This window comes from Mustela nigripes, chromosome 12, assembly GCF_022355385.1.
Source record: "Mustela nigripes isolate SB6536 chromosome 12, MUSNIG.SB6536, whole genome shotgun sequence".
Classification (NCBI taxonomy): Eukaryota; Metazoa; Chordata; class Mammalia; order Carnivora; family Mustelidae; genus Mustela; species Mustela nigripes.
The window spans coordinates 5,646,810-5,660,407 of NC_081568.1; the positions used below are offsets into that span (position 1 = coordinate 5,646,810).

Consider the following 13,598-nt stretch of genomic DNA (forward strand, 5'->3'; position numbering starts at 1 on the left):
CACATACATGTACCCGGTCACAAGGGGAATCATTCCACAATATTTACTGAGCTGCCGGATCCTAAGCATCGCTAGAGATGCAGGGGAAGCACCGGCATCCCCCTAAATGCCCTTTCTCTCACATAACTACATTCTAGTAGGCGGCGCAACAATGATGCGGTAAACAAATACACATATGATAGTTTAGCGGTGATGATCTTTAAGAAAAAATGAGACAGAATGGAACACTCTGGAGCTGTGGAGGGTGGCACTTCAGATGAGAGCGACCAGGGAAAGCATCACGAATCACATGACATTGAAGCAGAGGCCCAAACGACTTGAGATGGGAACTGTGTGGCTCCCTGGCAGAAGAACATTCCAGATGATGGGACCCACGGTATGTTCAAAGAGCCAGGGTGGTGGGAGCAGAGTGAGCCAGGTGAGAGCTGTGGAGGATGGGGTCTGAGGCGCAGCGTGACAGCAGGTGGTGTTGACCCTCCCAGGCGATTGGGAGAACTTGGGGTCCGATGCTAAGTGTGACAGGAAGCTCCAGAAGGTTCTCAGCTGAGGATGTGATCTGGGTATGTTTGGAAGCATTGTTCTTGCTGCTCTGCAGGGGGAAGGGGTTTAGAAATAGGAAGACCAGGTAAGGTGGTGGCTGGCGCTGGCACCAGAGTAGCAGAGCAGGTGGGAACTGCGGGGGTAGCTCATGAAGAATGATGGAGACAGTCTTGCTACTGGACGGGATGTGAGCAATAAGAGAAAGCTGAGTTCTGTGGGGTTTTTAATGTTGGTGTTGGGTTTGGTGTTCGGCTGAGCAGCTGGGAAAATGGTGTTGCCATTTAACAGGAAGGGAGACTCTTAGGGGGAGAGCAGGAGGGGCGGGCCGTGAATCAAGGACTCAGTTCTGGACCAAAGACATGTGTGTGCATCCCAGACAGCCAAGTGCTAGACCTTCACAGAGGGAGGGAGTGCGTGAGTCCCAGGTTAATGGAGGAGCCACAGTTTGGGAAACGCAGCATGCGGGTAATATTTCAATCCATCAGATGGGATGGGCTCACCTAAGAAATGAGTATAGGAAGTGGAGACTGTGGGTCTTCTGGGGGAATAATGCGTCTGAAACTTCAAATCTTCAGCCCTCATGGTTGCTGTGGAGTGGAGGCTTTTTGCTCTGCCTAATACAGTTCCTTCTCCCTTTCACTACCTCACAGGACCTTCAAGTGGCCAGAACGTCCCAAAGTTCCTAAGTCCCGTTATTAGAGAAAGGCTGCTGTGGTCTGTAATGATGATGAATATTTAAATGCCTCTTCTCCTTCTCAGCTTCTGACTTTTTTTGTTTTAATCAAATTCCCTTTCATTTCAAAGTTCTATCACCTGTCACTTAAAACAAGGGAGATAAAGGGGGTTTCATGGCTGCGTGGTAACTTACAGTTAAGAGAAAAGCCTTCCCTGAGTTCGTATCATCCTCGCGGAACACCACGTAACAGCTGTGAACAGAGTGTTGATGGGAGAATCTGCATCGTCCTTGGGGGAAGGAGGTGAGGGCAAGGAGGGAGGCGGGCCATGGAAGTCATCACATTGACAGAATTCCAGGTAAAGACGCCATTATTCACTCACAGAACCAGTTTATAGTTAATACAGCTTTCAGATATTTGCAAGATAGTGCAGGTGTGTTTCTGCTGGATTTTTCCCGCCTGCAAATGTGCTTTCTCACCCACATCTGACCACCTGTAAGCAATAAATTGACTGCAGAAAAAAAAAAAAAAAACTGAAAGGAGAAAGGACCTTGTCTCAAATCAGCCTTTTCCATATACTGTAACAATATACTTGATTTAAGTGCCAAAGTCAAAAACTATCACTATAAAGTTTAATTGTTCTCACCTCATGACAGGGAAGAGTCAAGTTTGCTTTTCAGGGAGTATATAAATCAATTATGCTTGTGTGTTAAGAAGAAACAGCTTTGCAGCTAGAATGTTAATTAAAATTTACTCTTCTACACAAACATCTGGGTATGCTTAATGAGCCTGAACATGGTTTTGTTAGAGCAGTCAGGATAAATGGTTATAATTAAGAGCTTTTGGCCAGCCATTACTTTACCTCATGGTGTTTCTTGTTCCCTGGGATGAGTGGTCCATCTGAACAAGAATGCCAGTGAACTATGAACATGAGAACTGGACAGCCATAGGTTTGAGGTGCTCTGGGTCTAAATCTCAGGCTGTGACATAATGTTCTCGATACCAACTCATATCATCTGCAAATACAGATAAGTTTACTTCCTCCTTTCCAATGTGATGTCTTTTATTACAATTTCTTGCCTAATTTCCCTGACTAGAAACTGCAGTGTGATATCAACAGGAGTCACAGCACACATACATTCTTGTTCATGATTTTAGGAGGACAGAGTTCAGTATTTCATCATCAAACGTAATGTGACCTGTAGGTTTTTCAGGTATGCCTTTATTAGGATAAAGGAAATCCCCCCTTTTAATCTAGTTTCTTAAGTGTTTTTATAATAAAAGGATGTCAGATTTTATCTAATGCTTCTTCAACAGCTATTGAGATGATTGTATGGGTTTCTTTTCCTTTATTAGTATAGTGTATTATACATTAGTTGGTTTTCAGATATTAAACCAACCTTGCATTTCTCAGATAAATCCCACTTTGTCATATTATATAATCCTTTTTGTATGTGACTAGATTTGGTTTCCTAATAGTTTGTCAGGGTCCTTGTGTCTATATTTATAAGACACATTGGTCTCAGTTTTGTTTTCTTAGGAAATCTTTGATGTTGATATGAGGGTGATGCTGGCCTTATAGAATCAGTTAGAAGCTGGTCCATCTTTTTTATTTTCTGGAAGATGTTAAAAAGTAGTAAAAATTCTTCTTTGCATGTTTTGTAGAATTCACCAGTAAAGTCATTTGGGTGTGAGCTTTTCGTTGCAAGTAATTTTTGGTTTGGGTTTTGTTTTAAATACTGATTTAATCTCTTTTATAGGTCTATTCAGAGATTCTATTTCTTCCTGAGCCATGTCTGATAGTCATAACTTACTTTATTTAGCATTTAAATTCAATTTAGTTAACTACAGTGTATTATTAATTTCAGGGGTACAATTTAGTGATTCATCAGTTGCATAGAACACCCCATGCTCATTCCATCCAGTGAGCTCCTTAATGTTCATCACCCAGGTACCCCTTCCTCCACCCACTTCCCCTCCAGCAATACTATTTGTTTCTTATAGTTAAGAATTTCTTATAGTTCGCCTCCCTCTCCATTTTTTTTAATAATTTTTTTATTCTTTCTTCCTATGTTCATCTGTTTTGTTTTTTAAATTCCACATATGAGTGAAATCATATGGTATTTGTCTTTCTCTGACTTATTTCACTTAGCATAATATACTCTAGTTCATCCATGTCATTGAAAATGGCAAGATTTCATTCTTTTGACAGCAGAGTAATATTCCAATACACACACACACACACACATACATACACACACACACACATACACACACACATACACACACATACACACACACACATACACACACACACATACACATACACACACATACACACACATACACACACACACATACACACACACACACATACACACATACACATACACACACATACACACACACATACACACACACACACATACACACACATATGGTATTTGTCTTTCTCTGACTTATTTCACTTAGCATAATATACTCTAGTTCATCCATGTCATTGAAAATGGCAAGATTTCATTCTTTTGACAGCAGAGTAATATTCCAATACACACACACACACACACACACATACACACACACATACACACACACACATATGGTATTTGTCTTTCTCTGACTTATTTCACTTAGCATAATATACTCTAGTTCATCCATGTCATTGAAAATGGCAAGATTTCATTCTTTTGACAGCAGAGTAATATTTCAATACACACACACACATACATACACACACACACATACACACACACATACACACACATACACATACACACACATACACACACATACACACACACACATACACACATACACACACACATACACACACATACACACACACACATACACACACACACATACACACACACACACCATATCTTCCTTATTCATCCATCAGTCCATGCACACTTGGGCTCTTTCCATGACTCTTTCACTGTTGGTGAAAATGCAAATGGTGCAGCCATTCTGGAACACGATATGAAGGTTCGTCAAAAAGCTAAATGCAAAATGACCCTATGACCGAGCAATCGAACTACTAGGTATTTACCCAAAGGGCACAAAAATACTTATTCAAAGGGACACATGCACCCCAATGTTTATAAACGCATTATCAGTAGCACAAAGGATGCATTTTAATTTTTTTAAGTTTTTATGTATTTATGTGAGAGAGAAAACACAAGGAGGGGCAAGGGGCAGAGGAGAGGAGAGAAGAAGACTCCCACTGAGCAGAGAGCCCGATGCAGGGCTCAGTCTTAGGACCCTGAGTTCATGAGCTGAGCCAAAGGCAGGCACTTAACCAACTGAGCCACCCAGACACCCCCAAGGGATGCATTTTAAGTACAAAAACAAGTTGGGATAGAATTAAAAGGATAGAAGACATGTACCATCTAAACAATGTGAGAAGGTTACTGTACATAGAGTAATAACAAAGTAGACATAAGGGAAACAAGTATCAACAAAGACATTAAATAATAATGAAAAAGGCAAATCATCAGGAATGAAATGTGCATAATGCCTAAAACAGAGCTATGAAATAGATAGAAGGAAAAAATGTTAAAAATCAAAGTGTTTAATAAATCTACAATAACAACTAGATTTTTAGTATCGCTTTTGCTTGCTTATTGTATAAATAAAGGTATAGAAAACATAAACAAGATTATGTACTCCTTGAACCTGGTATTTCTAGAACACTAACCCAGCTGTAAAATACATGTAGTTTTAACTACACATGGAACACAGCCAAAATATATACTAGGCCATAAAAGCATCTTGACATATTTATAAAGATTGCAGTAAATTTGAGAAGATAAAAAAAAATCTTACAGTGTGATGTCTAACCACACCAAAATCAAAATAGAAATGAAGAACAGAATATCTAAAGTATCCCCAAATATTTCAGCATTAATCTATATGCTTTTGAATAACCTATGAGTCAAATTTAAAAATCAGAAGAAAAATTAGAAAATATTTTTAATATCGAAATATAACCTACCCAAAAACGTGGGGTATAGCTTGAAACAGTAGTTTAGAGAGAAGTCTGTAGCTTTAAAATGCTTATATTAAGAAAAAAGAAAGGGTTAAAATTTGCTGTTGAACTTTTGATTTAGGAAACCAGAAAAAGATGAGCAAATCAAATAGAAGGGAATGAATACTAAAGAAAGAAGAAATCCATAAAATAGAAAATAACCAATACAGAAAATAAATAAAGCAAAAGTTGGTTCTTTGAAAAAGTTTAAAAATTCCTAAACAACTAGCAAGACTGATCAAGAAAGAGAGATAATCAAAGAATCACAGAGCACCCAAACTAATGACAGAAGGAATAAAAAGGGATTCACTACAGAGCCTATAGACATTAATGGAATAAATAAGGAATATTAAAAATTACTCAAGACCAAAAAGATCTATAATTTGCCTAAAATGGGAAAATTCTTAACTCTACCAAAATTGACACATAATGGGATAGAAAATTTTAATGGGTATATATCCATTAAATTTACTAAATTTTGTCTTTGAAACCTTCTTTCAAAGAAAACTTCCCACCATGGTGATTTATTTGTGAATTCCACTGAACACTTTAAGAAAATATTGCCAAATTTCATAATTGTGAGTGGATTAAAATGTCCTATCATGGAAAGAGACTCAAGGATTGAGGCTAAAACCTAAGGCCAACTCTGTACTAGTACAGGAGATCTTGCTAAAATTAAAATACAAGAAAGGTAAAAAATAAGGATGGAAAACAGCTATTCTGGGAAACAACTTACAGGAAAAGGAAATCTGCAGGAATAAAAATTTCTGATGACATGGAATCAAGTGGAAGGCATTCAGCACAAGAAAAAGAAAGACTTGTACAATGGTAGAGTCACCAAGAGGACTTAACAATCATAAACCTTCACACACTCCAGCATCTCTTTGAAATAAAGAGAAGCCATTAGAATGTTCAGATATATTGACAATCCCACAATCCTAGCCCGAAATATTAATACATTCTAAAATTGACAGACCAAATTGAACCATTAAGTCAGCCCACTGGGAATCTGACTAACTCATCCGGCTCTGACAACAGACATATTTAGAGAACATGCTTTGTTTCCAGCAAAAAGAAACACCTAATATTTTTAGAAATCTGTAAGATACAATAGAAGTAAATCATGTTCATCACACCCTAGGAGAAAAAATAAATTGTTAAAGTATAAATAATAGAGACCACAATCTCTGGTCAAATCTAATAAAATTAGAAGTAACAGGAACAGATCAAAAATAATCTCCTTGTGGAATCTATAAATTAGACTTCTGAATAACTCTTGCATTAAAAGGAAATGGAAGTTGAAATTATAGGCTTTTTAGAGAAGAACAACAATGAGTAACTACAAATCAAAAGCTGTAGGATTTGGCTAAAGCAGTAGTTATAGAAATATTTATTTCCTTAAGTGCATTTATTAGAAAATACAAAAGATTGGCAATAAATAACAATCAAGAAAAAACTTCAAAAAGTATGATCTAGAGAGAAAAAGAAAAAAGACATTAAGGTCAAGAAAACAATGCTTCAAAAATGGAGACTTTTAAAATTAAAAGAATATTATGTAGAATATTTTACATTTGAAAATCTAAATCTAAATTTTCCAGGAAAATTATCAAAATTGACTTAAGAAATAGAGCCAATAATCAAGACAGAAATGTGACACGTCTGCTCCTAAAAAACAAATCTGGGTCAAAAATACAACCAAATGGGCATAAATCCTGACCACACCACTTAATAGAGTTATGACTTCAGGCAAGTTTTCAACTTCTCTGGTCCTCAGTTTCTCCTTGGTAAAATGAGGTAATGATAGTAAATGTTATCCATGATTATTGTGAGTATTAAGTGAATTCTACATATAAAGCCTTTAGAATAGTACTTGGCACAGAGTAATCTATCTTCATATCACCCATCTCTACCACCATCACCATCATAACCATCATGGTCATTATCACCATCACCATCATCATCATCATCACCACCAGCATCATCATCAAGATCACCACCATCACCATCACACCATCAGTGTCATCACCATCACCACCACCATTGTCACTATCACCATCATTGCTGCCATCACCACCACCACCCTCAACATTATCATCAAGATCATCACCATCACCATGACCACCATCACTCTCATCAGATGGTTTTACAGTTCTTATTTACCAAACCTTCTAGAAGAGACCACTTATGTGTTATTTAAACAGTTTTGGACCTAAGGAAAAAAAAATATAAGGTTTCTAAACTCAACCTGATGAAGCCGATATTACCTCGATACCAGAAAGGACCAGGCAGCACAGAATCAGAGAAAGCCCATCAGAGCTGTCCTGTAAATTGAAAGCACTGGAATTCACTATAGCAGATAACTCAGTGTCCAGTGCACCACTGAGTCAGGCTCAGTTTTGGGTTTGAAGCCAAGCTTTTGTTGACCTTGAGTGATGCGTAAATCATTGCATAATAGAGGAGGTATTTGAGGGTGTGAGCACAGTGGAACCTTCCCATCATGATGGCCACAGGCACTGGTATCTGTTTGTTTCCCTTGCTGTGAACTCACAGCTGTGCATGCATGTTGCTGAGTTCCATCTGAACCGTCCATGCATCAATACTCAGTGTCGCTGCTTTGTTCTCTATGCCAATTCTTCTGTCTCCTCAGTATCTGTGACCAACCTCATGGATAGAAGGTTCTACTGCAGTCTGAGACACCACCTGACCTCTCCTTGAATGTCTCATTTGAATTTCATCTTTTTTTAAAATTCTTTTAACTTCAACACTCAGGATGGCAGCTTTTATTCCTTTTTAAAAATTTTTTTTTCAGTGTTCTAGAATCATTGTTTATGTACGGCACCCAGTGCTCCATGCAACACCTGCCCTTCATAATACCCACCACCAGCCTCACTCAGCCTCCCACCCCCTGTCCCTCCAAAACCCTCAGATTGCTTTTCAGAGTCCATAGTCTCTCATGGTTTGCCTCCCCCTCCAATTTCCCCCAACTCCCTTCTCCTCTCCATCTCCCCATGTCCTCCGTGTTATTCCTTATGCTCCACAAATAAACGAAATCATATGATAATTGATTCTCTCTGCCTGACTTATTTCACTCAGCATAATCTCTTCCAGTCCTGTTCATGTTGATTCAAAAGTTGGGTATTCTTCCTTTCTGATGGAGGCATAATACTCCATAGCATATATGGACCACATCTTCCTTATCCATTCGTCCGTTGAAGGGCATCTTGGTTCTTTCCACAGTTTGGTGACTGTGGCCATTGCTGCTGTGAACATTGGGGTAAAAATGGCCCTTCTTTTCACTACATCTGTATCTTTGGGGTAAATACCTGGTAGCGCAATTGCAGGGTCATAGGGTAGCTCTATTTTTAATTTCTTGAGGAATCTCCACACTGTTCTCCAAAGTGGCTGCACCAACTTGCCTTCCCACCAACAGTGTAAGAGGGTTCCCCTTTCCCCACATCCTCTCCAAAATATGTTATTTACTGTCTTGTTAATTTTGGCCATTCTAACTGGTGTAAGGTAGTATCTCAATGTGGTTTTGATTTGAATCTCCCTGATAGCTAGTGATGATGAACATTTTTTCATGTGTCTGTTAGCCATTTGTATGTCTTCATTGGAGAAGTATCTGTTCATGTCTTCTGCCCATTTTTTGACATGATTATCTGTTTTGTGTGTGTTGAGTTTGAGGCGTTTTTTTTTTGATCCTGGGTATCAGCCCTTTGTACTGTCATTTACGAATATCTTCTCCATTCTGTTGGTTGCCTCTTTGTTTTGTTGACTGTTTCCTTTGCTGTGCAAAAGCTTTTGATCTTGATGAAGTCCCAATAATTCATTTTTGCTTTTGTTTCCTTTGCCTTTGGAGACATATCTTGAAAGAAGTTGCCGATGTCGAAGAGGTTACTGCCTGTGTTCTCCTCTAGGATTCTGATGGATTCCTGTCTCATGTTGAGGTCTTTTATCCATTTGCGTTTATCTTTGTGTACGGTGTAAGAGAATCATTGAGTTTAATTCTTCTACAGATAGCTGTCCAATTTTCCCAGCACCATTTATTGAAGAGACTTTTTTCCACTGTATATTTTTTCCTGCTTTGTCGAAGATTATTTGACCATAGAGCTGGGCTCTATTTGATATTTGACCATATCTGGGCTCTCTACTCTGTTCCACTGGTCTATGTGACTGTTTTTATGCCAGTACCATGCTGTCTTGGTGATCACAGCTTTGTAGTAAAGCTTGAAATCAGGCAACATGATGCCGCCAGTTTTGTTTTTCTTTTTCAACATTTCCTTAGCAATTCGGGGTCTCTTCTGATTCCATGCAAATTTTAGGATTGTTTGCTTCAGCTCTTTGAAAAATGCCAGTGGAATTTTGATCAGAATGGTATTGAAAGTATAGATTGCTCTAGGCAGTGTAAACATTTTAACAATGTTTATTCTTCTGATCCATGAGCATGGAATGCTCTTCCATCTTTTTGTGTCTTTTTCAATCTCTTTCATGAGTGTTCTGTAGTTCCTCAAGTACAGATCCTTTACCTCTTTGGTTAGGTTTATTCCCAGGTATCTTATGGAGAATCAACAACAAATTAAGCCAACTCCACACACAAGGAGGGAAATAATCAAGATCAGAGCAGAGATCAATGAGATAGAAACTAGAGATACAGTAGAACGCATCAACGGAACTAGAAGCTGGTTTTTTGAAAGAATCAATAAGATTGATAAACCATTGGCCAAACTAATCTGAAGGAAAAGAGAGAAGACCCAAATTAATAAAATTATGAAGGAAAAGGGAGAGATCATGACTAACACCAAGGAAATAGAAACAATCATCAGAAATTATTATCAACAGTTATATGCCAATAAGTTAAACAACCTAGATGAAATTGATGCATTCCCGGAAAACTATAAACTTCCAAAACTGAATCAGGAAGAAATTGACAACCTGAATAGACCAATATCTAGTAACGAGATTGAAGCAGTGATCAAAAACCTCCCAAAAAACAAGAGCCCAGGACCTGACAGATTCCTTGGGAATTATACCAAACTTTCAAAGAAGAAATAATACCTGTTCTCCTGAAGCTGTTTCAAAAAATTGAAGCAGAAGGAAAACTTCAAGACTCTTTTTATGAAGCCAGCATTACTCTAATCCCCAAACCAGGCAAAGATCCCACCAAAAAGGAGAATTTCAGATCAATATCCCTGATGAATATGGATGCTAAGATTCTCAGCAAGATCCTAGCTAATAGGACCCAACAGTACATTAAAAAGATTATCCACCATGACCAGGTAGGATTTATCCCTGGGTTGCAAATGTGGTTCACCATTTGAAAATCAATCAGTGTGATAGAACAACTCAATAAGAGAAGAGAGAAGAACCACATGGTCCTCTCAGTTGATGCAGAAATCCAGCATCTGTTCCTGATTAAAACACTTCAAAGTATAGGGATAGAGGGAACATTCCTCAACTTCATATAATCTATGAAAAATGCACAGTGAATATCATCTTCAGTGGGGAAAAGCTGACAGCCTTCCCGTTGAGATCAGGAACACGACCAGGATGTCCACTCTTGCCACTGTTGTTTAGCATAGTACTAGAAGTCCTTGCAACAGCAATCAGAAACAAAGAGAAATAAAAGGTATTCAAATTGGCAATGAAGAAGTCAAATTCCCTCTTTGCAGGTGACATGATACTTTATATGGAAAACCCAAAAGACTTCATCCCTGAACTCATACAGCAATTCAGTAATGTGGTAGGATGAAAAATTAATGTACAGAAATCCGTTGTTTTCTTATACACTAACAATGAAAATACAGAAAGGGAAATTAGAGAATCGGTTCCATTCACTATAGCACCAAGAACCATAAGATGAATTTCATCTTTGATTATTCATTGTGGTCCAGCTCTTTTAATACCCCTGTATACTATCTTTGGAGTAAATGAGGATTTAAGAGGCTTTGAACTTTTTAATGATTTTAAAGGTGTTTCTTGGTGCCTTGGTGGCTCAGTCGGTTAGGCCTCTGGCTCTTGATTTTGGTTCAGGTTATGATCTCAGGGACATGAGACTGAGCCCTGCATTGGTCTCAGCGCTCAGTGGGGAGTCTGCCTGAGATTCTCTCTCTCACTCTGTCTCTCAGAAATGAATAAATAAATCTCTAAAAAACTAAAAATAAAAAATAAAGGATGTCTCAGAGAGGCATGCACTTCTTTTAATGCTTTTTATCTACCCACAACCTGTCGGTGGCAGAATTGTAACTCGGCATGTCACGTGCTCATAGGAAGAAGCTTGCATGTTCATCAGCTTGGGCGAGATTGTGAAGGCCGTGGTCGCTGAAGTCTGTGGGGAACCTCAGGAAACATTTAGCTGCGTGATTGCTTAAGGAGGTGGAATCTGCTGGGTTGTCTTGGGGAGGGTGAGGACTCAGTGTTTCTGAGTAAGCAGGGTAAGGATGGGCCAGGAGGCCCTTCGGGGCATCCGACAAGGCTGCTCCCCCAGGGAAGAGGCGGGGCCCAGGCATCAAAGCACCATTGCGGTGAGAGAGTCCAAAAAAGATGGTTTTTTGCTTTCACATGGATCTGGTGCTTCTAGGGCAATTTTGATGAATCAGCAAGGTGACAGACCCAGTTGCAACACACTTTTCTCTGGATGTGTTTTTGGTTTTAGCTCCAGTTTCATTTCTCAAAAGCTGAGCGGGGAATGAAGTCCTCATTACCCGAAGTCCTAATGAAGCCCAGGGTGTTCCTGGTGGCTTTCCAGAATAACCGAAACTACCCCCACACTAACCTGTTCCTTTTTGCTTCCCTGGTAGAACGTCCGTCCTGGGGATCTCCTTTGGAGCTGCATTTCTCGTGCTCGCCTTTACCCTCTTCATCTGCTTTGCTGGGCAGCTTTTGGTAGGTACTTCAAATACGGAACTTCTGAAAACTGTGCTCGTGGGATGAAAACTGACTTCTTGCTTGAAACAGGGGAGCTTGGTGATTTACCGTTTCAGGAGCTCACAGATCCCCGTAAATGGCCTGCATGCTTCACGTCAGCGGCCCAGAATGTCAACTCATGCAGCTTGGGCACCTCCAAGACACTAACTTGAGGATTATTTCAAGTGTTGGCTGTCACACTGTAAAACTATATTCATGTTTATTTTTTTCTGTCATCACTTTGTGTCCTCTCTGACTTTTCAGAGTTTTATAGCAGTAAGCGCTAGTATAATAGGAGGATTTTTCTGTATGGGGAATTAAAATTTAAACCAAATATGTGTTTTATATCCATTTTCAAGTTACAAAAATTTGGAACATATGAAAATGTAAATATAAAAATGTAAAAATAGGTTTGTTAGTGTTTTCATTTAAAGCCATCATTGCAAGCTGTTATGGTTCAAGTGCTAGTTCAGGATGTAAGAATCAAAAATCTAAGTATTCTGAGGCCAAAGCAAGTGGCTCCATGAGAACATCGTAAGAAAGCCAACAATGAGACAGAAGTCCAAAAAGACAGTGCTTTCTCTTGTGTAGAAACAAGAGAGACCACTCTGAGCGAGGTCCCAAGCATCAGATACATGCTAGTCTGATGTGTAGAAATCTTTTAGCCAAAATGTGTTAAGATTTCAGAATATGTCTCTGCCTCTCAACAATGGACACTGTATACGGTCTCTGCCTCGTACCTTTGCAAACCAATGGGGGGGTTGTTTGCTAGATTATAGTTTAGATGTTTCAAATCAGATTGGAAACTCCTCCCAAAGTGGCACCATGGTTTCCGATTTCCAGGAATGCACAGGTGGCATCTTAAGCTTCTTTAAATCCCTGAAAACTATAGATTGTAGATATTGCCCCATGGGAATCTTTGTCAAGTTTCTAAAATGCTTAACTACAAAGAAGTCTGGTTCTCCAGGTTCACATTTTCCTTACGTGGAAAAGCACATAGGCTTTTCTCAGAAGGTGAGTGAGGAACCAAGTCGTTACCTTAAGTCCTAATGAAGCCCATGGTGTTCCTGGGAATGGAATAATGGAAATTACCCCCACGCTAACCTGTTCCTTTTTGCTTTCCCCTGTCATTTGCTCCCCCCTCCGCTTCCTGGCCCCCAGAAGGCTTCTGCAGTCCATCTCTCAGGTTTCAGACAAGAACTAGCCTTCATGGTCCCACTGGAAATCCAAGCCTCATTCTGCTTACAGCAGCTTCTGTCATGGTGCCTAAATGGCCCCATTTCTCACTTGCTGTTCCAAGGAATCCAGTCTTCAGGGTCCGGGAACATAGTGTGTTTTTAAGGTTTCAAGCTGACTTTTTTCTTTCCACTCAGTTGCTATCAAAAAGAAACAGAGAAGTGGGGAGGAGGTGCAGGGCTGGGAAAAGGATCTCCAGGGCAACTTTGTTGCTT

At 39.3% G+C, this 13,598-nt stretch overlaps 1 protein-coding gene across 1 annotated transcript in view; it reads left to right on the forward strand.

Annotated features, from left to right (window-relative positions):
* ADCY2 (adenylate cyclase 2) overlaps window positions 1–13,598 on the forward strand; it is a 413,634-nt gene that overhangs the window by 326,075 nt on the left and 73,961 nt on the right. Inside the window, exon 15 of the mRNA XM_059416859.1 lies at window positions 12,042–12,126. Within this exon, the coding sequence (XP_059272842.1) occupies window positions 12,042–12,126 (85 nt within the window). The remainder of the gene's footprint in view (window positions 1–12,041; window positions 12,127–13,598) is intronic.